The 27,014-nt window shown below is 39.9% G+C and overlaps 2 protein-coding genes and 1 long non-coding RNA gene across 4 annotated transcripts in view; 1 reads left to right on the forward strand and 2 right to left on the reverse strand.

Annotated features, from left to right (window-relative positions):
• itga8 (integrin, alpha 8) overlaps nt 1-12,458 on the forward strand; it is a 55,843-nt gene extending 43,385 nt beyond the window's left edge. The window contains exons 24-30 of the mRNA XM_030159231.1: nt 2,414-2,519; nt 4,671-4,829; nt 7,041-7,160; nt 7,256-7,369; nt 10,728-10,829; nt 10,925-11,047; nt 11,146-12,458. Coding sequence (XP_030015091.1) covers nt 2,414-2,519; nt 4,671-4,829; nt 7,041-7,160; nt 7,256-7,369; nt 10,728-10,829; nt 10,925-11,047; nt 11,146-11,235 — 814 coding nt within the window. The 3' untranslated portion in view covers nt 11,236-12,458. The remainder of the gene's footprint in view (nt 1-2,413; nt 2,520-4,670; nt 4,830-7,040; nt 7,161-7,255; nt 7,370-10,727; nt 10,830-10,924; nt 11,048-11,145) is intronic.
• A 2,013-nt stretch (nt 12,459-14,471) lies between these two features.
• Nucleotides 14,472-23,866, reverse strand: LOC115435223 (uncharacterized). The gene is made up of 2 exons (XR_003937673.1): nt 23,825-23,866; nt 14,472-16,966 (listed from the first exon to the last, which is right to left on the reverse strand). It is a non-coding gene; the product is annotated as an uncharacterized LOC115435223 (long non-coding RNA).
• LOC115435221 (ataxin-1-like) lies at nt 15,225-25,683 on the reverse strand. 2 transcript variants are annotated; one of them, XM_030157498.1, is made up of 3 exons: nt 25,354-25,683; nt 19,496-21,565; nt 15,225-18,302 (listed from the first exon to the last, which is right to left on the reverse strand). In XM_030157498.1, exons 2-3 carry the CDS (start codon nt 21,299-21,301, stop codon nt 17,670-17,672), a joined length of 2,439 nt encoding a protein of 812 aa, XP_030013358.1. In that variant the 5' UTR covers nt 21,302-21,565; nt 25,354-25,683; the 3' UTR covers nt 15,225-17,669. The 2 variants fall into 2 exon arrangements, with proteins under 2 accessions (XP_030013358.1, XP_030013359.1); XM_030157499.1 differs by lacking the exon at nt 25,354-25,683 and adding an exon at nt 24,784-24,904.
• Between the last annotated feature and the right edge of the window lie 1,331 nt (nt 25,684-27,014).

The following is a 27,014-nucleotide window of genomic DNA, read 5'->3' on the forward strand; positions in this document are numbered from 1 at the left end:
AAATGCAATGTTTCAGGGACAGCTTCACAGACATTCACTTAAACACAAGGATGAGATGAAAAGTTTTTGGAGGGCTAAGGTCAACACTAGCAATTAAACAAATTAAAGGTAGTCTGTAACTACCTGTCAACTGATAGTTGCATGAACAGTTTATGATGCAAATGACTAAACTAAGAGTTTATATTCATATTAATATTAATATTAATATTAATATTATTGTCAGTGATGGGCCGTGTATTTCACACTGAACCCTTCAGTGATGTTCTCCATGACTTAATCCACCTTTTAATATCAATACTATAATATCAATACTATACAAAAATAGATTCCACAGGCAGGTATCCTATGCAGTGAGAATGACTGCCATTACTGAAGCAAGAATCCCAGTGAACACAACTCATCATGTCTCCTTTCACTACCACAGCAGCACCACATACATCATCTCAACCACATTCATCAATATTTACCTCCGCCAAGGAGGTTATGTTTTTGCCAGGGTTTGTTTGTTTGTCTGTCTGTCTGTTTGTCTGTCCGTTAGTGTGCAACATAACTCAAAAAGTTATGGACAGATTTTGATGAAATTTTCAGGGTTTGTTGGAAATGGGATAAGGAAGAAATTATTCAATTTTGGTGGTGATCGGGGGTGGGGGGGCCCACGGGGGGGCCCATTTCCAACAAACCCTGAAAATTTCATCAAAATCTGTCCTTAACTTTTTGAGTTACGTTGCACACTAACAGACAGACAAACAGACAGACAAACAAACAAACCCTGGCAAAAACATAACCTCCTTGGCGTGGGGGGGCCCACGGGGGGGGCCACTGATCAGCCTTGGTGGAGGTCTGCGCTCTCCGAGTGCTTCTAGTTATGTATAAAATACTTATAAAAACGTACAAATGTTAATAATATACATTACACTCACCAAAATTACTGCTTAATTTTTAATATTTCCAAAACAAATCCATTTCCTCTCATCTGTCACCCATTGTGTGTTGGAAAAAAAGCTATTAAATCTCAACTGATACATTTCAGATTATACAAGTTTCTGCAGATGCAGTTTGCTGGCTGATCTTGTTCTGACTAGTATGCTCTTTGACCATCTAATCAGATGATGTAATAATGCAGACGTTATTTTACACTTATTTATTTTTGTAAGTTTTGAAGGCCTCTTTCTTTTACCCAGCAACACATGATGGCTGAAATATGATTGGACAAACACTCTAACATGCATGTACACTACTGGGAGCAATGAGACCAAGAGAAAAGCTACAAAATAAAGAGAATAGACTATTGGGAGTAATTTAATACGCCTTTATGGAACAAATTTAAAAATATAGGGTGTAAATGTGTCAGTAGTTCTGATTCTTTAGGCCAGCAGAGAAGGCCTTGCTGGCTCTGAAGGCCCACCATTGAGTTATTTTGATTACTTTTCCAACACATCTTAAACTTGGCAATAAAACAAGTCCTGAAAACTCCTGAAAGCATAAGTCAGCTCCCAGACTTGGCACTTGGTTTCAGCCAGGCATGGCAGAATCAGGTAGCTTAGAGAAATGTGCATCAATGTGATTGGCAGACAAAAGGCCGTGTAAATTCAAAAAAGAGCAACAATCCAAAACAGTGCTCACAATCTGAGTGCATAACAGCATATCCAATGACTAGAGCCTGTCTAGACACAGAGACAGCTCCTTGTAAGCCATCTTCTGTTGAAAACCTGTCAAGAAATTTGCCAAAAGAAAGTTTTTGTATGTAGCAAAAAGATGCAAAGCAGCAGAATGAATGTTATATTCAGAATTAATTTTCAGAAGCGTAATCTGCAAATTAGAATTTGTTAATGGATCACAATTACATTTAGTTCTGATTTAATCATTTAATGCTGTTACATATAAGTTGTAATATGTTATTTTAGCTTATAATTGTGGTTTTATGTGTCTATAACTCTTTTATGTGTATTATTTGTCCTCATGTATGTGTACACCACTTCAGCCTACTGTTGTTTTTTAAAGTGCTTTATGATTAAAGTTGGATTGAATTGGATGTATGTAAAATAGCCTATATTAAAAGAATACTGGTTACTGGTCATCACTGTTCATATAAGTTATAAAGTGTCCCCTTCAAAATACAACTCCACTACTCAATTGTACCCATTATACAGTAAATCCACAGATTTGGAGCTGAGTGACACTATTATTATTGGGTATTTCACACAGTCATTGTCCTTAAATTATTCAATCTGCTAGTCTGGTGTGGACTTAACGCATGCAACAATAACATTAAAATAAATGAAATTATCGTAATAACCAATAGCAACATACCAATGATGTGGTCAAGGAGTGTTTTAAAATGAACTATGACAACATCAAAAACTATAAGTGTATATGTGCATCAGTGTCAGCGAGCTGTTTCTCCTCTCTCCAGGGTATCTCATCCTTCTCAGGTGGTGCTGCCATTCCCACGCTGGGAACCCAAAGAGAAGCCTGTCAAAGAGGATGATGTGGGACCACAAGTAACACACATCTATGAGGTAACAGTTACATAAGAACACAGACAGACAGCTCGATCGACTGTGACGAGAAACTGAAGAAAGTGTATTCAGATGTGAAGAGACGTTGAGATATTGAGAGCTGAGTTGTTTTGTTGAGTTGTTGCTGCTGGATGTCAAAAATATGTCTATGCCCAAGCTGTTAAGATGAAAAGATACAGAAATAGGTGTGGAAGTGGTAAATTAGAACATTAGGGGGGCTAGATTATGTGTAGTAAACAGTAACACACACAGAGTAACACCAGTAGCCCTTTAAAGAATTGTGTTCTGGCTGATCAAAGGTCTCCAGCTCAAGATTAGTTAGTTCCGTCAAGGCGGGAAAGGCAGAGAAGGAAGGGGGAAAAAACAGGGTAAAAGGTGGTGAGGCAAAGACGGAGGAAAAAAAAAAAAAAAGACTGGACATAGTGTAATGAGGAGTAACTGCTAAGAGGAAAAACAAGGTCAAACAGAGGTACACCCCAATAGATAAGAGGCGGGAGGATGGCAGACAAGCTGGCGACAGTTTACAATAGGGCTAAAAGCGTGCGCGCGCGCGTGTGTGTGTGTGTGTGTGTGTGTGTTTCCATGTGCTGTACATATGATTTCTTTTGGTTTTAAAGGGACTGCTGCTTCATTGAACTGGAGTGCAGCAGTGTCTGGCCTGTCCTGCAGCTGATAATGATTTTCATTTGCAGTACTTTTCCCAGTTGGCAGCTGCTTCTAGTTAAAGAGGACGCTGTTTTTGCACTCGCAGAATTCCTGCCCTGCAGCGCCAGGATCATGTCCTGTTTGGATGACTTGCTTCAGTGTTAATGACTGTGTCTATGTTCGCATGTGTGTGTGCTGGAGTGAAAATGCATGTTGGGGTAACAAAGAGGATTTATTGAATTGATGGTTCATTTAGGCTCATAATTCATTCATCCTAATTTTGATGTGGAATGATGAGCTAGGTGATGCCGTAGGTTTAACTTGTCTCTTATTTCAATCCCCAGTGACTGACAGCTGCATTAGTATCAAGTTTACTGAAACGCAGGTGGCCTGTGTCATCAGCCTACAGTTATGATAACCTAATTTTAGCCTCAGTCACTTGAGACCAGAGGTGGGAAGTAACAAAGTATAAGTACTTTGTTACTGTGCTTAAGTCAGTTTTTTAGGTATCTGTACTTTACTTTAGTATTTATTTTTTTGGTAACTTTTTCTTTTACTTCCTACATTTGTGCATAAATATCTGTACTTTATACTCCTACCATTCTCAGAATAGGCTCGTTAAACTAAACTCGTCAAATGTGACAGGGCATAAAATGCGTCGCTTCAGAGGGAAAATCAGAGTGGAGGAGAGAAGGAGTACAGGCTGTGACCAGGGTCAGTACCAGAGTCCTGTACAGGTCCACTTTTTCCATACTTTTCCACCCATACCCGCAAAGCTGAGTACCATAACCCGACCCGTGATTAAATACATTGTCTACACAGTAACTCACTTTTAAGGGCTTTATTTTTGGCTAAAATACACGGCATCATTAAATCTCTAATATGCTGCTCAATGACGTCTGTGGGTGGATATAAACAGAGGTGAAGCTCACTTCAAAATAAAACAGCAACCACAGTCAAATTAGATGATCATCATCATTAAATGTCCTGCAAATTATTTTCATCCATGAATCTTCTTTTTTTTTTTTCTCTTCCTTGCCCACTACCCACCCACATTTTGTTTAATTTTACCTGTGCCTCTACCCATGAAAAATTTTTTTTTTTTTTTTTAACCTGTACCTACATCTTTTTGCGGGTTACTGTCTGCTACCAGACTGTGGACTGTGGTCAGAACACTTTGGAATTAGAAAACAGAAACTTTTCTGATTTTGTCTGGTTAAATAAGTATTGTTTCACTCATGGCAAAAAAATGCAGTTTTGCTTTTTACTTTGGTACTTTATTACAATTGAGAAGTTGTACTTTTTTACTTTTACCTACGTAAAGGAGTTGAATCAGTACTTCTACTTTTAAAAGAGTATTTTTTGACACAAGTAGCTGTACTTCTACTTAAATACAGAATGTGAGTACTTTCGCCATCTCTGCCTTAGACACACAAATAAGACAAGAGGAAAGCACAATACTGACAACTTTCTGTTTTGTCTGACTCTCTCTTTCTCTGTCTGCAGCTCCATAACTCTGGCCCCAGCAGTATTCGGGAAGCAGAGCTTCAGGTAGGCTGGCCTGCCCGTTTCCGTGATGAAAACCTGCTGTATGCCATGGAGATTCAAACTGACGGACCAATTAGCTGCAGGACGAACACCAGCCTCAACCCTCTCGGCCTTCAGGTAAGACTGAAATATATCTACAGGCTCATGTATACAGACACATCACAGTACAAGACCCAAAGATGTAATGCCAACAACAAGTTAACTTTAAATGTAACCACTCATATACCTCGTCTAGCTCACAGAAACCACTAGAAAAAAAAACTATTCCTACTGTGATTATAAACTTATTTATTACACTGCCTGTGGCTTATCCATTTATCCATTCCTTCGTCATTTATACCCCTTTATTCCATTATTTTGGCTGCTCTCCATGCTGCTTGCCAGTTGGCTCAAAACTAGGCGAATCAAGCAATATGGTTATTAACAAAAATTAGAACTGAAGTACATAGTTTCCAAAGTCTATGATATCATCTGTAGAGTAGTTCAAAAGAAAATATGCTATATTTCAAAAAAGGGTACAATTATGTCTGAAGGGAACATGCTACATGCTGTAATCATCTATGAAAATAAAGTCAGCGCGTTGTCAAAGGTCACATTTTGTTTTTATTCTCCCTGTTTTCTTTCTGATTGGTCATTGCCAATTTCCCAATGTCAACAACCGTTCCCAAGGCCTTCAGCCCTTGTTGTCCTGAGGGTGGTGTAGATGGCGACTAATGATATATACACATCATCAGAAGTATTCTTTATATTGATAATAGGACGTATGATAAATGTTATGAAGGTTAATGTGGTCTTCTTCTCTTCACTGAACAGATTCCCAGACAAAACAACTGATTAATATGTTAAGCAATTTTGGGGGGTTTTGTCTGTAAAAGAATTGAAAACCATTCTATATGTAAAATGTAACTGAGAACCTGCACAAAAATAAATAAGTACAGATACATTTGTTTGCGCTGGGTTTTAACACAAGCTGAGCAGGACATTCTATCTGTTTTTATTTGCCTGTTGTATTTGCTTTTACTGTTTTAGTGTTGTTCTTAACTTCTACATTGGCACTTTTATTATGGTTGTAAAGCACTTTGGGCACTGTTGTAAATGTGCTATACAAATAAATTTGACCTTGACCTTGATACAGATACAAGTCTTTATTTTTATCCCCAAGGAGAAATTCATTGTCCATCAGCTCAATAAAATAAAACAAAGCTAAATAAAATAAAATTATAAAATAAGTTCAAGTGATCATCAGTCTACTGGTCGTCGGACAAAGATGTAACCAATGTATGAGTCATAAATCCACATGAACACAAATACACACCTTAAAGTTTCCCACTGTTTTAACAGACTTCCCCACTAACCACCAAGTAAATATTTTAGGTTGCATACCCAGTGGTTCACTCACTGAAGTGCACAGTGAAATTAAGTACTGAATGATAGCTGCCAAGTCAAACTACCACAAATTCAGGTCCATAGAGTTCAAGAGTAAAGCTGAATCGTAGATTTAAAAGTCATTAAAATCATTATATATCTGAGATATTTAGATATATTAGCATTATAAACAGAGTCTGGTGTATCTGACAAACAACAGCACTCATAGAGTTCTCCATAACATGTTCAGGTAGAATGTTTCATGAAACAAGGGCCTTTAATTTGAAAGGATTACAATAAGTGCTGTTTGTGTTAACAGTGTGACTTTACAGGACAGATGATACACTTTGTTTAAAACATACTGTATATTCACTCAGTCTCTACTGGTGCTAATTTTCATAAAGATTGGTGTATTATAAATAAATGGAAACAGGTAATGATGAAGTAACTGATTATACAGCTGCAGAAAAATTATTAGACCACCCTTGTTTTCTTCAATTTCTTGTTCATTTTAATGCTTGGTACAATTAAAGGTACATTTGTTTGGACAAATATAATGATAACATCAAAAATAGCTCATAAGAGTTTAACTGCAGAGCTGATATCTATCCATTTTCCATGTTTTTTTTTGTTTATAACCAAAATCACTTCAGTTCTTACATCAATATGTATGGCATTGTACTGACAAAAACAGTGCTTTTAGACATTCCATGTTTTCTTTTCTCTGTTTTAGTCACATTATACACATGGGAGTTAGTACTTGATTGCAATTTTGATAACTTTTGATGGTCTAATATTTTTTTCTGCAACTGTATAATATCATAACTATATGGTGAATTAGCTCATTTTAGACCATGAGCTCTACGTTGTTAGTTTTTTAAATCACTTCCCTCATATTGAAAGTGAGTGTTTGAAGTTTACATAACCATAGTCTAACAGCTCTCTTGTCTTTCCCTGTGTCAGATCTCTGCTCTCCAGGACACTCCTGAATTACTAGGTTTCCTGAAAAACACCAGTAATCCTTCACCTCACCGGCACAAGCGAGCGGTCACTGCTGCTCAGAATTACACCGGTAAAACCCTGGTGAGCCATACACATACTGCCTCAGGAAAAGAAATGTTTTGTTAGTGATTTATGTGGGTTAAAATCTCTCTTCATTCAACCCTGTTTCTGTGCAGAATTGCACCAACATCTCCTGTCTGAGGGTCATGTGTGTCGTTGGGAGGTTGGATCGTGGGCAGAGTGCCGTAGTTAAGATCCGCTCCAGGCTCTGGGCGCACACTTTCCTGCAGGTTAGTACCTCAGCTGTTCATCATTAGACTGTTCAGCTCAGCTTTTCACTCCACTTTATTGTTAAACCAGAAACAACCAACACAATATGATCTGCTTTTTGTCAGCTGGTGCCAATGTTGGTAACAAATGACTTCAATTTGTCATTTGGTTTTTATGGAACAAACTGTTACTACTGGATGTCTTAGATTAACCTGATGCTCTCAATTATGATACAAATCAAAATGACAGTCCTTTTTGTGCATCTCCTTCAAAATATAAAGGTTTAGGGGGATGTAACTAACTGCAGAGTTTGAATATTCAGTCATTAATTTTCGGAAACATTTCATTGTCGAAACATCAAGAGGGTCATGAAGATTCTGGAACCTCTGAGCTTACAATGGGCAAAAGCCCTGTACAGTTTGGACATGCCACCAGTTCATCACAGGGCTGTACGTGGAATAGTTCAGTTTTTACTAATTGGCTAAAATTTGCTTAGAGGTCTTATTTATGTCTTTGTGCATAAGAAATCCGTATAAGTGAATCCGCAAAGGAACTTTGTGTTGGTAAATGCAAGTTCTGCAAATTTACAGGATTTCAGTTCTGTTGCAACATGTTGATGGTCATATGAACTATGTTTTCAGGTCAAAAATGTCCAATTTCATCACAATTAATGCTATATTTTCATGTCACAAATGGCCAAGTTATATTTTAACTGAATTTACCTGAAAAACAAATATTCTATTCTTTTAGATTCCACAATTTTTCTTACAAGATTCTATCCTACATATCACGTTTTATTTTTACAGGTTGAAATATGGAGTATGGTGCTGATCCATCCTGCTTATGTTACATGAATACATACATTAAGAATGTCACACGTCACTTGTTAAATCAACAGTTTTCCAATAATAAGCATTTTTATAAAGAAATAACAATTCTATGTTGTTATTTACTCTTTAGTATGATGATAAACTATACAATAAATAATTATGATCCTAGTTTTTGCACAGGGATCATTTGTGGAAACGGTGACATGGCTGCCGAGCATCAGTATGATGGGATCCACAACAACCATGTCACATCTGTCCACTGCCACATTTTGTGTTTTTGTGTCAGCTGTTATTGTTTTAGATCCACAATACTAACATTTATGAATAAGAGGAGAATTAGCAATAGTAAGTTTATAAGTTTATTACTAATAAAGTACTGGTACTGACCAGATCATCATGGGTAATGTCACGTCCGTCCACCAGCAAAAGTTTTCACATACACGTGCTATTCAAAATCCAACATTTCTGAAAATATAGCTTCCACTGTCAAATAATATCAGTAGTCTGTGCACAAATGTATTAGCATTATTTCAACACAGTTCTATGCATTTCTTACAACTTTTTTTTTTTGACAAAAATGGCCACTCATTTGACCCCCTAAGTAAATTTTAGCCATTTCATATATAATCATACAAAAGGAAGAATGATTGTGTTTTTTCACTGCAGAGTGAACAGCTTCACTCAGTGTTTCTACAGTAATTCAAAACAGACTTCCTCTTCTTCCTTTTCATTTGTTAGTAGATGCCATCCAGCCTTCAGGTCTATTCTCATCACCTACTGTATTGGATTGTCAATCACAGTTAATATCCCTATTAAGTAAAAAGCCACAAACAGACTAAAGGCTAAGAGGATTCACACTGAAAAGACAATGATCACATACCTTACAGTATGTATACATGTGTGTGTACAGGGTGGGGTAGCAAAATTTACAATATTTTGAGGCAGGGATTGAAAGACAGTGTATGACCAGTTAGTTTATTGAAAGTCATGAGAATTTATTTGCCACAAGAAAATTTACATAATAGAAAATGTTTTTATTCTATGTGTCCTCCTTCTTTCTCAATAACTGCCTTCACATGCTTCCTGAAACTTGCGCAAGTGTTCCTCAAATATTCGGGTGACAACTTCTCCCATTCTTCTTTAATAGTATCTTCCAGACTTTCTCGTAATAGTTTTGCTCATAGTCATTCTCTTCTTTACATTATAAACAGTCTTTATGGACACTCCAACTATTTTGAAATCTCCTTGGTGTGACGAGTGCATTCAGCAAATCACACACTCTTTGACGTTTGCTTTCCTGATTACTCACATGGGCAAAAGTTTCTGAAAAGGTATGGATAATAGTGTTAGGTATGATTATGACATCAATATATGTTTGGTTTCAAAACAATTGACGTAGTGCCTGCTGAGAAAAAACAACTAAATGTTCATTGTAAATTTTGCTTCCCCACCCTGTATATTATGATTAGACACCTCTGTGTAGATATTTAGGGTGTATGTATGTATTATATACATGGATACTCAAAGCTGATGTGTGTGAGATAAAAGCCACAATATTGATATGAAGAACTCTTCTGGTTAAGGGTGGGCGGGATGGTTATGGGTAATTTACCAATGCTCTAATGTTAGTATTTAATGTGTGATGATGTGATACATTTGGAAAAAGTTAATAAAAAATTCAAGTCATAAAAAAAAAAAAAAAAAAAAGCCACGAACAAATAAAACAAACTTTAATAATGATGAGCTTTTCACACATTTCGCTGCTACTGTAGGAGAGGGAGATGTCACTAAATATTACACATTGAACCTTGAAAGTTTTTATCCTTGGCCTAAGCCCTACCATTCTAAGAAGATTCATGAAACTCTGCAGTATTTTTGTGTTTTTGTGCTGACAGTCAGATAAACTGGGAATTGCATAACCTCTATTTTTTCAGCGCATTCTTTGTCTTTTTCATTCTACAGCTAAACAATAACTTAACTTTATTAACCCTTTCATGCAGGAATTATGAGAACCTTTGTCAAGATTTTTTTCTTGAGTGTTTTTTTTCCTCCTTAGGTTTGAAAAAACAATGCAAGCGAGTTATTTTTTCTGTGGAATTAGAAAAATGTTCATGCTTTTAGTTTTTGAAGTAAAGAAACGTGTTTAAAACGTAATATCAGAAAGTGATATGAAAACAATGAAATAAAAACATTTTTAATACTGCTAATCTGATGTTTTCTCACATTTTAACATACTCTAATGCTAGTAATTATTCACTTCATGGAGATAATGTGCAAAAAAAAACTTTTTTGTTTCACAAATAACAATTGATTTACACTCAAACATGTTACTGCAGATCAGCTTTATCAAGAACAGCACAGTTACAGTAATGGTATGAATGTCAGTGTATGGGATGGTGCATAAGTGTCCACTGTGTTGGCTGATATAGAACTAAAACAGCAAAACCCATTAATATACAAGAGAACAGCTGGAGAATAACTGTCCACTGGAGTGACCACTATGCATGAAAGGGTTAACTAACATCATGTCTTATATTTCTTCTTCTAGCGACGTAACGACCCGTACATTCTCAACTCAACCGTGTCCTTCATGGTGATTGCAATGCCTTACCGCATCCGACCTACAACCCTTCCTCAACACTCCACCTCGGTAAGACGGATGTAGTGTGTGTGTTTCCAACTGTTAATAAGAGAGTTGCAGAAGTGTGTGTTCATGTACAGGCCTGTTTTGTTTTTGCCATGCAGATGGGTACGCTGGTGTTATGGGGGACTCCAGACGTGTCATTTGCAGTTCCCCTCTGGGTCATTGTCCTCGCCATACTGCTGGGACTGCTGGTTTTGGCCATGTTAACATTAGCCATGTGGAAGGTAAACACTGTCAGATCATGTCACACACCATCATCAACATTCCTCAACGTAGTTTAATTATCTAATACTGCTCTAATGGGTTAATGTGATTCCCTCAGTGTGGTTTCTTCGACCGGGCACGACCACCAGCTGATGACGACATATCCGACCAGGAGCAGCTGACGTCTGATCACACAGGGGACGCCTAAGACAAGATGTGCTAGCTCCTACTAGAGGACTGTGGTTTGGGAGGAATGTGCACCTTCTGAGTAACCTGAATCAGATCTGTAGTTGTTGGACCTACATTCCATGGCTTGAGGTCTTCCGTCTTTCTGTTAACAAACCTGAGTGAAAGGACGGACCAAAGACTGTAGCGCCGCACAGACTGGGACCAAAAAACGAGGTTTAAACCAGATGGAGTGGGACCAAAACACACTTGATAGGCCCAATCACACACACATGTCCATGATTTATTCATTGTGATGAACCAACAGAACTGAGGACACAAAGGACTTTGTTGTGAAAGCAAACTTTTAGATTTTTCTGTAATAGCTGAACAATTTTTTGTATGTCTGTGGAAGTGAGAGACTTGATAGTGTGCACAGTATGAGTGTATGTGTGCAGGGACTGTACATGTGTGTGTATGGGTGCCTCTTGTGTTACCTTTTCATTCACTTATTGAATTCTCTCCCCTCCTGATTTAATTTATCCTAGTTTTCTTACTGTTAAACGGAGCTGCACACAGACAGCTACACAAACTCATATTTACTGCACAGATGCAGCCACATGCATAAACACAAAGGGCACAAAGTTTCTGTGTATATTTATGAATGTATGTGCAATATTTGGGTGTTATGTGATACTGAAGCTTGTTTACACTGGCATTATTTTATTATTAATGTTTCATTGTTTGTGTATATAAGTGATGAATTAGTATATTAGATATTAGTGTTGATGAGCAATGGAAGCAATTGTTTAGACTGATTGAAGCACCACCACATAATGTTTCCAAAGAGGAAGGCAAATAACAAATTAATAACTTATTATTGTCTCAAGAGAATGACTATAGAGTTTTATCTTTGTGGAAACAGATAATATCTCTTTGCAGTGGAGGTCCTTCCCTGCCTGTTCGAAGTTTCACATTATGTGTTTCTGCTTTTTTATTTTGTTCTGACATAGCAGCTGATGAGACTTCAAATACTATGTGCAAAGATAAAGCGTCCATATTAAGAACACAACACACTGTAGACAGTGTGAGGCTGAGTACATTATTACTGTGTTTGTCTGACATGACTGCATCATGTACAGGGAGGCAGGACATCATCAACACCCTTAATTCTGAAGGAAAGAGTGTCATGATTGAGTCGTAGTTGTCTTTTTGTATTAAGTGTGAAGGTTTATCAGAATAAAGTGTTGTTTGATTACTATTGTTCATTGTCTGCAATTATTTTCAGTCTAAATGACTGAAGTTATGGCCTTTTATGTTTTTTCATATTTCACCCCACTGTACTTTACATTATTTTTTTTTTTACATGATTTAATTTTAATTAACTGAATGTATAGTACTGAGCAAAAGTCTTACGCCACCTTTAACTTTGTTGTTTTTTGAAGGGTTGAAATGAGTACATATTTATTTGTCATTGTTTTTCTTTGAATAAAACAAGATAAAGCAGGAAATATGTGTACAGCTATAAAACACACACACAGTACTGAACTGAATGGGTTGTAAAGGTTAAAATCACTGTTTAGTGTGACCTCTGACCCCATGGCTAGAAACATCTGATGTGTTGAATAAAACCTGGTATAAAACATCAGAAAATTAATACTAAACATATATTGTCTGAACAGAAGGGTTAAAGACATGTTAAGTGCAATGGGACATTACACTAAATATTACCTCTTCCCTGAAACTTTTGGTTTTAATGCTGTACATACTTCCCATACAGACAAATGCATATGTGTGGTCACTATAATTTTACTAATCCAACAAACCTAATGTTGACTAGGGACTTTTGTACTGTACTGTAAATTATTTAAATTAATTGTTTTTAATATTCTTATTGTCTTCTCTATTTTATCTATTCTGACTAGTGTTTCTTTCATTCATTTTTACTACAAATGAGGCCTTCACCTCAGTATATAGTATTTACCACATTTAAATAAGGGTAATAAATTAATTTCAAATCAGCTAAAAAAAAAAGCCCCATTCCATTAATGAGGTGACAGAGATAAATAAATAGAATTCATGTTTTAATTTTATGCTAGAGAGCTTTTTACTTCTTTGTGTAGTTCACAGACCACAATAAAAATAAATACTTGCCTTATTTTAGGTATAATTGTCCTCATTCTCTCTTCTGCCAGCAGTTTTCCTTTTTCTTTCTCCATCTCTTTCATCCATTGTTCTTTTTCAGGTTAATTTCCATCTTTCAGTTTGCTCTAAAGTCTCCTGCCACCTGTCAATCTCTGCCCATATTCAGTCTTAATAGTTAGAACCCATAATTAATATACTCCTCACCTTCTCATTGCTCAGCTGGATTTTATTTACCTGTTTTTGCTTGATGATTCTTTTGATCTTTACCTGTGTTTGACCTCAGACTTTGACTATTTTCAGCCTAACTACCTGCTTGTAAAGCGCAGTTTTGCATTCTTCATTAAATCCACTGCACTGAACCCATCTGCATGTGAATCCCCCTTTCTCTGCTTCCTCGTTGTCAACCCACAGCATTAATACATAATTACGTGAGAAAGACTGTACTTATTATTTTTTTATTCGTCTTTCTAAATGAATGTTTTATTGTGTTCAGTGTGATTTATGCTATAGTACTCAAACAGGACTTTAAATATGGATATAATCTCATACATATATAGATACATATAGCTTTCATTAATAAATAAAATTTTGCAATTGAAGGGGAATTTCTAGTAAGAGCAGTTATGGTTGCTTTCACCTAAGAGAAAAGAGTCTTGTACCTCCCAGTGGTGAAAAGTAGAACAAATCAAGTGTGTATTTAGAAGGAGGACAGGGACCTCTTGTGGTATTAGGTTGAACTAAACCATATTTCATTAAATCTCAGTAAACTGTCACCCTTCAAAAAGAAAATGCTGGAATGAAATGGAAATAGCTATTCATGTATGTATACTGATACTCAACAAAAATATTCTTTTTTTTTTTCTTCAATGTACAAATCACCAAAACTTTTCTGCAGAATTACTCGCCCCAAACTCCTGATTCAGTATTCTCTGGATCTGTATGGAGCATTTTAATCAATATTGACATTTCTTTTAGGAAAAATCAGGGATATCAAATTAATTTCATAGCTGGAAAAACCACATATGCACATACAAATTGTTACCAAAGCACTCTCTTCACTTCACAAATTAAAAATAATATTAATAATAGACATAATTTTTTAGAATGGCAAACACTAAAAGACACATGCAGTGTATTTCTTTATACTCTTTATTTCTTTTAATATATTTGATCAAAACCAAACATTTGAAGTAAAGATTTAACAGTTTCTGACTAGTAAACCTTGACACCATCAAAATAAGGGAACATCATTGATACTTACTACATACCGTACGTAGAACAGTAGAACATACGTGTATCTTAGCTGAGATTTATCCAACAAACAGACCCGAATTACAAAATCATTTTTTAAGTCTTTTACTCCTATAATTTCCTGGGTTTTTGAGCTGGTGCAAAAGAAAACATCTTAGGTGAAGTAATATCCTGTATTTTTGTCAAATAAATGATGTATTTGTGAAATTAAAATGACTTTTATGGTCTGTACATGGGGGTCAGTGTTTATCCTCTCCACTGGTAACAAGGTCATACAAACATTATAATGGAAGACTTTGGCTATTTACAAATCGCTGAGATGTTGTACTGTTGGCGTACAAGTTTACTCAGACATGCTGTACATTACTTCTGTGTATTAGTTAAACTAACAACCCCCCACCATCCCACCCACCCTCTCCCCATATATCAAAGTGCAATTCCATAGCTCACCACAAGGTGGCATACACCATATTTAACATTGTTTAAAAAGGCTATGAAATGATAGATTTGGGAACCTATTTAAGCATTTTTCTTCAAAGGGGTTTATTAATATTGAACCTCACCAAAAGGTTGATTGTAGGACCAAACCTAAAGGCTGTGCACACCTTTAGTTCATATAATGTCAGATTTTTTTTATTTTTTTTTTTGTGTAATATCTTTTACATTTGTGCAAGCATGTTAAATAGCTCCACTTTTCTTAATGTCAGAGGAACTGTGTGTGCAAAGCCTTAAAGTGTCCATCCCAATTTTCATAGATCTGCATCAGGGTATCATTTCAGGTCTGTGTTTTGAAACAATTTAGCTGAAGAAATACAAATATAGACCAGGTTCACAGAAAGAAGATGGCTCCAAAGACAAACTGATGAAGCAGTAGCTGTACTTTGTAACAGTGAAGAATATAAGACCACATATTTTTGGAGGAGAACAGTCACTGGGCAGTGTTTAGCCTGAGCAGTCAAACACAAACAGAAGAGAACAGTCTGGTTACTGGGTTTACAATAAACACCGTTCAGGAGTTATAAAAGGTTAATGGCTATCATGATAAATTTCAGCTCATATTAACACATATTCTTAGAGTGTGCATGTCAAATGAATTCTCAGGAGGCCAAGATTTTATGTAGATGTTCCCAAAAAACTGGAGCACATTCATGAACATTAGATCAATACCTGAACTGACACAAACGATCGCAGAACGACTTGATATTGGTGAATTAATGGAATGATTGAAGAAGGAGGCGCTGTGGCACATACAGTACATAGGCTACATAAGGGTTAGAATATCTATACACAGACTGTACACTTTCTAAGATACAATTTACTATACATGTTCAACACTAGCTGGCTAGTTAACTCTACAACTCTCTCTGTCTTTCTCTGAATAGTAGCTCTATCAGTCATCAAAAATAAAGTTGAAATAGTTTGCCCAATGTGTGTTTACATTCCCTGCCCCGGTATATAATGTTTTCAATCAAAGATAAAACCTGCAGGACATGATGTGACGTGAAACAGTCTTAACAGCTGAGGAACAAGACAACACTGCCACCTCACTCCCACTGGACGCTTCATCAAAGTGCTGCTGCTCAGAACACACACGAACACGTGACTGCGAACACGCACGTACTGTCTCAAGCCCTAAAAACACACACACTTCATACTCACTGTCTGTTTACGCACACATACAGATGCACACTGTTCCTGAGTATGAACTGTAGAAGATTTATTTTGGCTCTACTCTAACAAAGAAATGACACGTACACTATATCAATGAAAACAAGAAACACTGCGCAGAAGTAATATTTCATAAGAGGTATGGACTTAAGAAAAGCATACCATCATTCAGGAAAAGGAGTTTTAATGATAACACCTTAAAACAATGTGCTGCTGTGTACTGGTTACATAGATCTAAGGCCATAGTTTCTGTAAATAAAGCAATAGAATAAGAAGGTAATCATTTTATGTCAATAAGTAAATTATTTTATCTTATTTAGTCCACTACAGACAGCATATATTGCAGTATAATGAGTCCATACACAGTTAAAACTAATTGAGAGGTATTATATATAAAAACGTTGATTTCTCCTTATATGTAAAGATCTGAAATGCTGCAAAGAGCAGCCAGGGCTGAAGACAGATGTAAACTGGAGACACATGCTGTCCTTAAAAAGAAAATACGTGGCTATTAATTAGTAATGTAAATTTGACTGAGGAATTGCAGAAGCATATACTTATCATTGGTGTAGCAAATAGCACATGCATAACTTTATGAACCAGTACTGAGGACGAGTGTTCAGTGGTTTACATTCAGACCTTTCAATCTTGGTATTTGCTGGCTGTACTGAGCTCAGCTAAGCTCGTAGTTTTAAGCCACACACACACACCTCTGCTCTGACTGCATACAGCTACATAGAAAAAGAAAACACACACACACACACAGACCAACATACAGGCTTCACACAAAGAGATGCGGTGACCCACGCATCTGTAATGGTAAGAAAATAAAAGAAAGAGAAACAAAACCAAACTCACAACAGCATCAGATACACAAGGCAGCAGAGGTCACAGCCATTATGATTGAGCATTGTCACAAAAATACCCAAAGCGGTCTCCAGCTTCACACTACTGCTTATAATCCCACTACAATCCAAACAAACAGTGAAACAAACAGCGTGAAAGACAACGTTTTGTTACCCACTTTCTACCTGCTGACATCAGGTCTGTGCTTGTAGTGATAACAAGGAATGGTTGACTGGTCTGCATCCAACAGGTTTAAGCCACACAACAAAGGAGATCCAGCTTATGATAGGTGATATGCAAGTCCAATATCTCTCTGGAGTCCGAGTGCCATTCATACACAACATTCAGGCTGCATTCATTTTAGCTTTAAGCATTGATTGCACTGATCTCGAGTGTGATACCTCTTAGTTGAGGTGTTCTTCTATACTTCACCAGACTTTTGTGAAAGAAAGGAAACCATGTAAATAGTGTGTAAACTTATATATTACAGTAGTCTGGATAGAGAGAAAAGAGAAGGGATAAACACAAAGCAAACCACAGGTGATTAATGTTCTTTCAACAGTCTACTCATTTGTTCAAGCACCTTTCACTCCCTGTACTGGAGTGGCCCTCTATGCTGATTTTAACCTCCTGAGGGATGAAGGAGGGTTTGGGTAGAGTCAGCGGAGGTTCCTCCTCAGATCTCTCAGTCTGATCTCGTTCTGGAGCCGACCAACGTCTCTTGCGGACTACTGGTCTGTCCTGATCACCACACTGCATTTTGTCTGTTTTCACTACTTCCTGTCTTACTTCTCTGTTCCCCAAGACAGCCAACAGTGGTCCTGCTCTGTAGATCCCCTCCCCTGGTCCAGAAACAAGTCCCAGTCCTGGCGACACCTCAAGCCCTGGTCCTGGTCCAGTTACGTGCTCCTTCTCTAGCCTGTCTGGATTGGCAGCCTTTACGAGGAGGCCAGAACCACTGCCTGCAGCGTTATGACAGGAGTCAGAGAGCTCAGTGGTCTTCAGCTTTGTACCCAAAGCCTGGCTGTCAATTACTGAACCGTTCCTTAGTCCACGGAGGGTGAGTGACACACACACATCACCAACACACAGCTTAGCACATGAGAGCTCAAACAGCTGGGTTGTCCGGTCAGGGCAGCAAGACGACCACCCCTGTCCAAATACAAAGAAGGGGTACTCCACCAGCACCTCCACACACACCTGGAAAAGAGTAAGACAGTTAGGTTTCTGCTAAAAATATAATTAAATATTGTTCACAGAGAAATGCAACCACTTTAAACTGCAGTGTAAAATATGAAATGGATCACAGCATATTGTACACTGTCCTTTTCATGACTTTACGCGTATATCATGCAAAAAAACATTATGCAATTTCACAGATTAGATGTAGTAAGAAATTATTTAACAAAAATGTAAGGGTAGATGACTTCCATCTAGCTTTTTTTGGCATTTACAGAATATGCAGCCTTCCGTAAACCAATTAAGCATATGATTTTTTAAAAGGTTTTCCATCTATGGTGATGGCTCTTCCAGTCCCCAATCCAGCTCCTTGGAAAGCACCGCATTGTGCATAGCCAAAAACATCTTGATATCCAAGTCTTTCATAATGTTTAAAAGAAATACAGGCATACATCTTTACTCCAGATTTGTGACTGGTTGGCTAGGTGGTTTATGAACAACAAGCTGAACTGTATACACTGCATACATGTCCAAAAATACTCCAGAATACTAAAATATACTGGCATTTCCTACATTTGTTAATAGGAAAATGCTATATTTGGAGAAAGGCCTAACTCTGACCATCCAAATGGAACATGCTGTTTACATGACCTGTATCAAACTGAGAATATGGTCATATTCTCAGTAATAGTGGAAGATTGGTGCACATGTACTGTGAATGCAGTCAAGGCTTACCACAAAGAAAATAGATTTTTACAGTGATCTAAAAACATACATGACACATTATCTCCTGTTTTTATATTTAGATTAGAATGTTTTGCAATGGATTTTGGTCACTCTAGTATCTCATAACACGTTATCTGGTAAATGACCGAGGCCGTAAGTGAAGGTCCTCAGTTGTCTGTGTGATCCAAATTCAGCCAGTGATTTCCAAAGCTGCAGCTGAAGGAATTGTGAGTCACTAGTCCATGACATCACCAATAAAACCCCTTATGCATTTCCTGAGTCACTTCATAATCCTTCAGAGTCTACAATCTTAAGTCTGTTGCCTATCGATGAATTATTTTACCATTATTTTGTATTATGTGTTTTAAGGACCTATTAGTGACGTCAAGCACGAAAGGATCTACAGAAAATGGGTTTAAAAACAATGATTAATCAAACTTGTGGTTATTCATAGACAATCATACAACACTGAATTATGAACTGCTTACCTGGGCTTTTAACTCTCCCACAGAAAACTGTATAACCACAGCATTAGGTGTTTGCCCACTGTCAATACGCTCAACAGTGCTGGAGTCAATCTTCAACTCACTGCTAATCTCAGCACTCTGGATGAAGTCCTCTGTCTTGAGGTCCTCGACGCGCTTCAGCTCTCCATCAGCCAGCTGGATGATGGAGCCTCGCATAAAGAATGGAGGAAGCGCCACAGGAGAAGAGGAAGAGGAAATGGAGGGTGACGCTTGGATTGAAACAGGGGCAGGAGCGGGAACAGGACCTGGTGCTGGGGAGGGAGCCGCCACTACCGCAGGAGCCGGGTTTGAGGGCAGGACTGGTGGTGCTGGAGCCTGCGCGACAGCAGGGGGTGGCTGATGCCCATCTGGTGCAAGCGCTTCACACTTTGAAAGGGCTGTGGCCAGATAGGCATGTGGCATAGCGGTGGATATCTGAGGGGTAGTGGTAGCAGTCAGGGCACTTACAGTACGACTAACCTCCATTTCTGTACCATTATTGGTGCCGCTGACTGGGATTAGGAGGGACTGGCCACTTGGGATGACCAGATGCTGGGGCAGCGCCGCGTGGTAGCTGACAGCATGCTGATTCGCGCTGGTGATGTAGCCAATGATGGGTGGCTGCGTGGAGGAATAGAGGTTGGCAGGCAGCTCCTCAGGGGCTAGAGTGGTTTGGATGACTGTATGAGGGGCAACAGATTTCACTACCTCTGAGGAAGGGAGGGGGGTAAAAGAAGAAGATCTGGACACTGGTTTCCCCAAACAGATGCCACCCTTTTCAGTTTGGACTAGGGAGATCTTATTTGGGCCAGGTTCATGATCAGCTCCATGGTTGGGCTGAGCCACCAGAACCAATGAAGTCTGGAGCCCAGAGGGGTTCTGGCCATAGTCTGCAGGCAGGAGGATATGCCTGGCCTCATAACTCTGGACCTGCTGATGGTTCACCGGTTGAGCAGAAGCTTTAGTCTGTTTTACCACCTCCAGTTCCCCGTTGAGCAGCCCTTTAGCGTGCCCCTCTGGTTTCTTTCCAGCCGAACCATCTGTATATTGGACAACCAGCTGGGAGGGAGCGAGGGTAAGAGTTTGTGGTAGGACGGCGGTATGAGGGTGGAGCTGGAGGTGGGCTGTGGGTGAAGTCACAGCACTTCCGCTGACAGTCAGAGGAGCTCTGCTGTCCAGATGGATGTACTGGCTGGTGACTTGGGGAGAATTTGACAGTGACACAGGAGTCAGTTCAGTGGGCGAGACTCCCATTTGAAACTGTGGCTCACCTTTAGTGTTTGGGGAGATGAGGGCAGTGGTATAACCATCTAGCTGAGGACGCTGGCCTGCTATGGCAGAGCTGTTAGGGGCAGAGCTAGTATTGGTGGAGATGATGTGAGAGGATATATAGCCAGCATAGGGCCCAGAGCTGATGAACTGAACATTAGGCCCCAGCTGAGCAAACTGAATAGTCCCAGCCTGTTGTGGTAGAGCTGTGGGGTAAACTGTAGGCAGAGAAGCCAGAGGTACCGCAGACAGAGGAGTGGCCGAGGAAGGGATCGAAGAAGAGGGAGATGATGAAGATGCAGAGGAGACAGGACATCTTGGGCTCTCTGAGTCTCTGGATTTGCAGCGTTCACTGGCCACACTCGCCAGCCATGCTAGATTTTCTGTGTGGGCGTTATCAGCAGCTACAGCAGCTGGAGGTGCTGCTGTGGCAACTACCACTGGCCTCTGCTCCAGAGCCAAGATCTCACGCTTCTTAGGAGGCAGGCATCCATTACTCCTCTCCTGGTTGGATTTCATTCTGCCAAAGTGGTTTTAATATTCCCTGGTGTTATGAATTCTTCTGAAACTGTCTTTTTTCTCTCTTCTTCACGCAGTGGTTATGTGCATCCACCGGCCTCTGTTAGTGCTGTAAGGCTCTGCCTCTTGATGGTTTCACTGGTTGATAACTCCAGGTCGCAGAGTAGAGAGGGTGGAGTCACTCCAGCTCACAAAATGAGCTCCATAGATTTCATGAGGAATCATGTCTCACTCATGTGCCTCTTCCACAATGTCAGCAGGAATCTGATGACAGAAAGAAGTTCATGTTAGTTGATACTGTAGTGTCTAATTCACAGTTTTTACCAAGCTTTAAAATCACACTAGTACACATATCTGAATTAAGGGCACATGAATAACCTTTATTATTTATTTATTATTCTGTTCTGTCTAGTTGTGTTGAGCTCAGTGAGCACAGTTTTTACAAAGTATTCCTATGTGGTTGCAAATGCAAAACAGCAAACAGCAAAACACAGGAAAAATGAGCATTTCTCTGGGACAGACCCTTAAAAATGTCCCTATTTTCATGTTTGTAAAGGTGTTGCTCTTTATTCTGCCACTAGGTGGTACCCAGAGGACCTGGGTTTGTGTTTGTCAGATGCACAACAACATGTAGGTCATTCTGTGTATATTTTCCTCCAAGTGCAACCTCTGAACAGTCTCCTTGAAGGAACGCAGAAAGAAATTTGTGACATCTCAGTCAGTCTTAACATGAGTAATGATGTATGACCCACAGTTGCCTATCACCAGCTCTTTCATGTTTCAGTGCTAAGCCCAGAAGCTTCCTGAACAGCAGTGTTTGTGTGTCTGAGTGTGTGTGCGTGTGTGTGTGTGTGTGTGTGTGTGCACAGTTAGGTGTACAATGAGTTGCTGCTGGCTGTTATTGTGCTCCAGGTTGTAGGGTAAGAAAGCAGAACAGACTGAAAGGATAACAGCACAGAGGAACGGCCTCAGAGGAGCTCATGTTTTCGTCTTTGTTTTAACACTCCTAGGCCTCGTGTTGAGTCAGTGGGGCTCCTGTAAATATAACATCCACCTTCAGACAGGAACTCTGGGTCAGTGGGCACATCAGAAAAATGAACTGAAAACAATATGGCCTCGAGTTTGATTATGGAACATTCTGGAAGACGTGTTAATGGGCTTTTGTTGCTATAACTAAAGCACTTTAAAATATTTTAACAATGGCTTTCCGTTGTACTCCTTTTGAGTGCTGTTTCAAAGTTCAAGGAAGTACAAAGTGAACAACAATGAATTATTGGCCCAATTTGGTTTAGGGAGAGGCAGAATGAACATTCTGTTAACAAGCTTACAGTAAGAAATGGATGGAAACTAGAGTGTGTACTGCAGGTTAGTTAGTGAAAGATAGTTGTGTCAATAAACCACAGCAGCAGTTCACTGTTAGACTGCAGCAATACACTAGCATACACAAAAATCTATCTTACTACACATACAACCACACAATATGTCACAATCCATTCGCTAACTCCACAACATTGACATGTAGTCTTTTGATCATCTGTTTTTTATTATTTTTGTCCAGATCGGCTGTTCTTTCCCACAGGCTTATCTGTGGGTCAATGCACAGAACTCTAAGTTGTTCATTAGCCAGAGGCACCACAGAGATGGAGTGTATGACACACACATCCATCCATTCATTTTTCTCCACCTACTTGAATTCATAGGAGCAGGGCTATTTGAAAGTGCTAAGTTGTACTTTCATAACATAGAGGAGGTTCACTACAACAGGCAGCAACAGACATGTTACATAAAGACAGTGGGGGGGGGCTGATACAGAAGGCGACCTTGGTCAGTGCTATTTAGACGCATCTACCTCCAATGCTGGCTTTGACAAGGTCACTCTATCCAGAAGCAGCAAAACCTCTATGTAATTTATCCAAGCATACAGCCTGGTAGATCTACCAGATGTAACAAAGGAGGATAGCAACAGAGCTGAAGAAAAACAGAAGGAGAATAGTGAGGGGGAGGATAGGGAGAAAGGCTGTGTAAGATGACAAGACTGTGCAGAGGGAGTGAAGGGGGAAGAGTGAGAGAAGAAAGAAGATTTGGATTGAGAAGGAAGGGAAGAAAGAATGGGGGAAACAGGAGAAAACAGAGTGCTGCTTCTCCTGACCCACATTGAGTAGTGCCTGCAGCATCAGAGCGCCATAGCCCCCGCCTTCCCTGAGAGATCCCCGATCAGCAACACAGCCGCCGCTACAGCCTGAGCTACGCTGTGCAGCAGCATCGCCACAGCATCGCTCAGTGGCAACAACCCCACCTCATCGACATTGTGTCTACACTGAAATGACATCATAACAGAAAGTACCATCTATGAACAGTCACAGCATCACCAGTAGAAGACGATGCCAGTGTGCTCTCATTTCTAAATGCTGCAAAAACACACCATTACTGTCAACAGGGTATGGTATAAGAGGATGCTCTTAAGGTGCGTTTCCTCATTTGACCTGGACAAAGCACTCACTGCACAATGGCACATGCTCTTACACACACACACATACACATACACACATATACACACAACTCAGCCTCTCTAGATTTCAGTCTATTATTAGAACACTGACACTAATAAACATACAGGCTTTGTGGTAGTAGAGAGAACAAAGATGAGCTTTCGAGGCATGGCTGTCACACCACACCAGACAGTAATGGGACCCCTGAGCCAATCCCCTGGCCCAGGACTGTCACCTCTTGAGACATGTATGGAGGGGACGACAGCAAGGAAGGGGACAGGCCGCTCTCTGTTCCGCTCATCACACTGATGCTTTTCAACTCAGACAGGGTGATAGAGCCTCGCATGTGATCCTCTTTCATACTCCCACACACACACACAAAAGCTGCACAAACCACAGAAATAGGCTTGTGTAGCGGTGTGTGTCTGCCGTCACTGGAGAGCAAATAAGATGATGTTTTCATTCAGTCTCCTCTCTGTTGTCTCCAGGTGAGAGAACCCCCAGCAGAGTTACATCTCCCCTCTTACGCAGCTCCATCCACCACCAGTCCCCCACCTCTACTCTGTCAGAGCATCCTCTTGTGCACCTACTATTAACTCCTCACATTGATCCACAGCTTTATGGCAATAATTCCTCTGCAGCAGGATGAGCCAGTGAAGCAGCACTATAGAGCAACCAAATTACTTGACTGGTTTGGCTACATTGTCCTGAGATTATGTTTCTATGCAAATGATTTATACAAATAACCAATGCAATGGCTCTGATGTGATAAACCTGTTGTCATTGGTGCTATGGATCGAATTCTACCTGCAACACCAGACATGGATACACATAGAATACACTGCACAGCAAATGGCTATATATAGAAAACAAAAACTTCATTATCAATCTGAGCTCTAGCATGAAACAGAAGGGGAGGTACTGTGGAAGGCAATATGTACATGCATATACATGAGATATGTTGCATATATATATTTAAAAAAAAGATCTCACCTCAATTCCCATGAAAACATAGCTGCTTCCACCAGAGAGCAGATCAATACAGTGCACTGCTTTTCCTAACACCCAGAAGAGCCATTTTCCTGCCCCTTCTCTGCACAACAGTGGTGTCTGTCCCTTTAAGAGGCGGACCGACCATGTAGCAGACTAAAGCAGACAGTAAGAACAGGCAGTGGGCTCGGGCTGTTTGTCTTCACAATGACTCCAGAGTTCTGCATCACTGCTCGACACACACCGATCACACAGTGTACAAGCAGAGATGCGTATGCAGATGTCCCCTCTCTCTCTCTCTCTCTCTCTCTCTCTCTCTCTCTCTCTCTCTTTCTCTCTCTCTCTCTTTCTGCGATCACCTCTACGCAACCAAACAGGGGTTACTGTCGCTGAATACTACGACTGTGTCTCTGGACAGATGCTGTGACTGTAGCCTCTGGGGGCTTTAGAATGACAGTAAGAGCGCATGAGTGTAGTAGCAAAGCAGAAAATACTACTATGCCACAAATCAAGAAGAAAAAAAAGACAGCCCCCCCCTCCCCTCCTCTAGTTAGAGTACTAAGAATAGCTCACCAGTCTCTCCACAGCCACTGCTTGCAGAGCATGTCCAAGGATTCTTCCTGCCTCCCAGTGTGTATGTGTGTGTGTGTGTGTGTGTGTGTGTTAGAGACGTGTTTCCTAGGACTCCTCTTCCTGAATCTCTCCTTTGTGCTGTTCTTTTACTTCTGCTTCTTCCTCTTCTTCTTCTTGTTCTCCTCCTCCTCCAGCAGCAGCCTGTGTTCTACCTGCCTGGGTTAGGACTCCTCTGCACCGGGGCTGATGACGGTAAAGGAAGTTCCCCACTGATGAAGCTCACACCAAGTCCTGCGTGCAAGGCTGCTCCAACGTGTGTTATGCAAGGCCACCAGACCGCCAGCTCCTTCTCTGCCTGGCTGCCTCTCTCTCTCTCTCTCTCCCCTTTCTCTCTCTCTCTCCCTCTCCCTCCCTCCCCTTTCTTTCTCTCGCTCAGTACTCCACTGACACAGCTCCTCCCCCAGCCAGCCTCATCAGCCGCATCAGGTATTCATTCAAAAAAACACACTCCACTTGGCTCAGCGCCCAGACTACGCTCACACAGAGAGGGAAGGAGGGGGAGGGAGCAACAGACGAAGGGTGAGGGAGGGAGGGAGACAGAGCTGGAGATTCAGAAAGGGTTTGCTCAGACAGACTTGCTGCATGAATGTGAATAACTGTGGGTTACTTGCATTGCTACGTTACAGTACATGCAGCTCACGAACCCAGACACACATAAGCAGACACAAACTGACAGAGGATTAAATTGTTCAGTGTGTTAGCACATCAAAGCTGTTTTAATGCACTGCTTCGTCCATGTTCGTCCTCATATGCATTTTCACTGTAGAGACAAATCTCTTCCTAATCTGCCCTGTGAGCCGTGAATTACAGCTCCAGCCTCTATACAGCTGCAAAGTGACTCTGAGTAACCTGCCATTACCCAGGTCTCCCAAGGCCTCCCCCAGAGATTCTTCCCTTAGTGCAGCACTGATAAACACCCCCACACACACCATCAACCCCCTGCCCAGCCACTTGGCATTGGGGCCCTTCTCACCCAGAGGCCACCCTCTTATCCTGTTCAGCACACAGCAGACAGAGCCAGGCTGCAGACAGGCGCTTCACTACCAGGCCAGTTAACTATCTGTTCCTCTGCAGGCAGGACAGGCGGGGTGTCCCATCTGCCTAATGTGCAGACCAGGGAAAACACAGAATACAACTAATCACACGTTGCTGTTACTAAAACAAGGGTACTGAGTAGTATTACATTCACAAAGGATGTTGTGCTGGGGGTTCCTACACATTCTCATGGATGCATTAGCCACAATGGGGCTGAAATACATGCCCTAATTCAGGGGTATCCAACTCATTTTAGTTCAGGGGCCAGATTCAGCTAAATTTGATCTGAAGTGGGCCGAACCAGTAAAATAATAACATAATAATATATAAATAATGTCAACTCCAAACTTTTCTCTATGTTTTAGAACAAAAAAAGTAAATTTACATTATGAGAAGGTTTACATCTACAAACTATCCTTTCAAACAATGTTATTAACATTAACAAACTGAAAAAAATAAGTGTAATTTTAACAATATTCTGCTTCAGTTTATCATTGACACATGTACATTATAACTTACAGATCACAATGGATCTACAAATACACAAAATATTTAGTAACAGGCAG

This window comes from Sphaeramia orbicularis, chromosome 16 (assembly GCF_902148855.1).
Source record: "Sphaeramia orbicularis chromosome 16, fSphaOr1.1, whole genome shotgun sequence".
In the NCBI taxonomy this organism is placed as follows: domain Eukaryota; kingdom Metazoa; phylum Chordata; class Actinopteri; order Kurtiformes; family Apogonidae; genus Sphaeramia; species Sphaeramia orbicularis.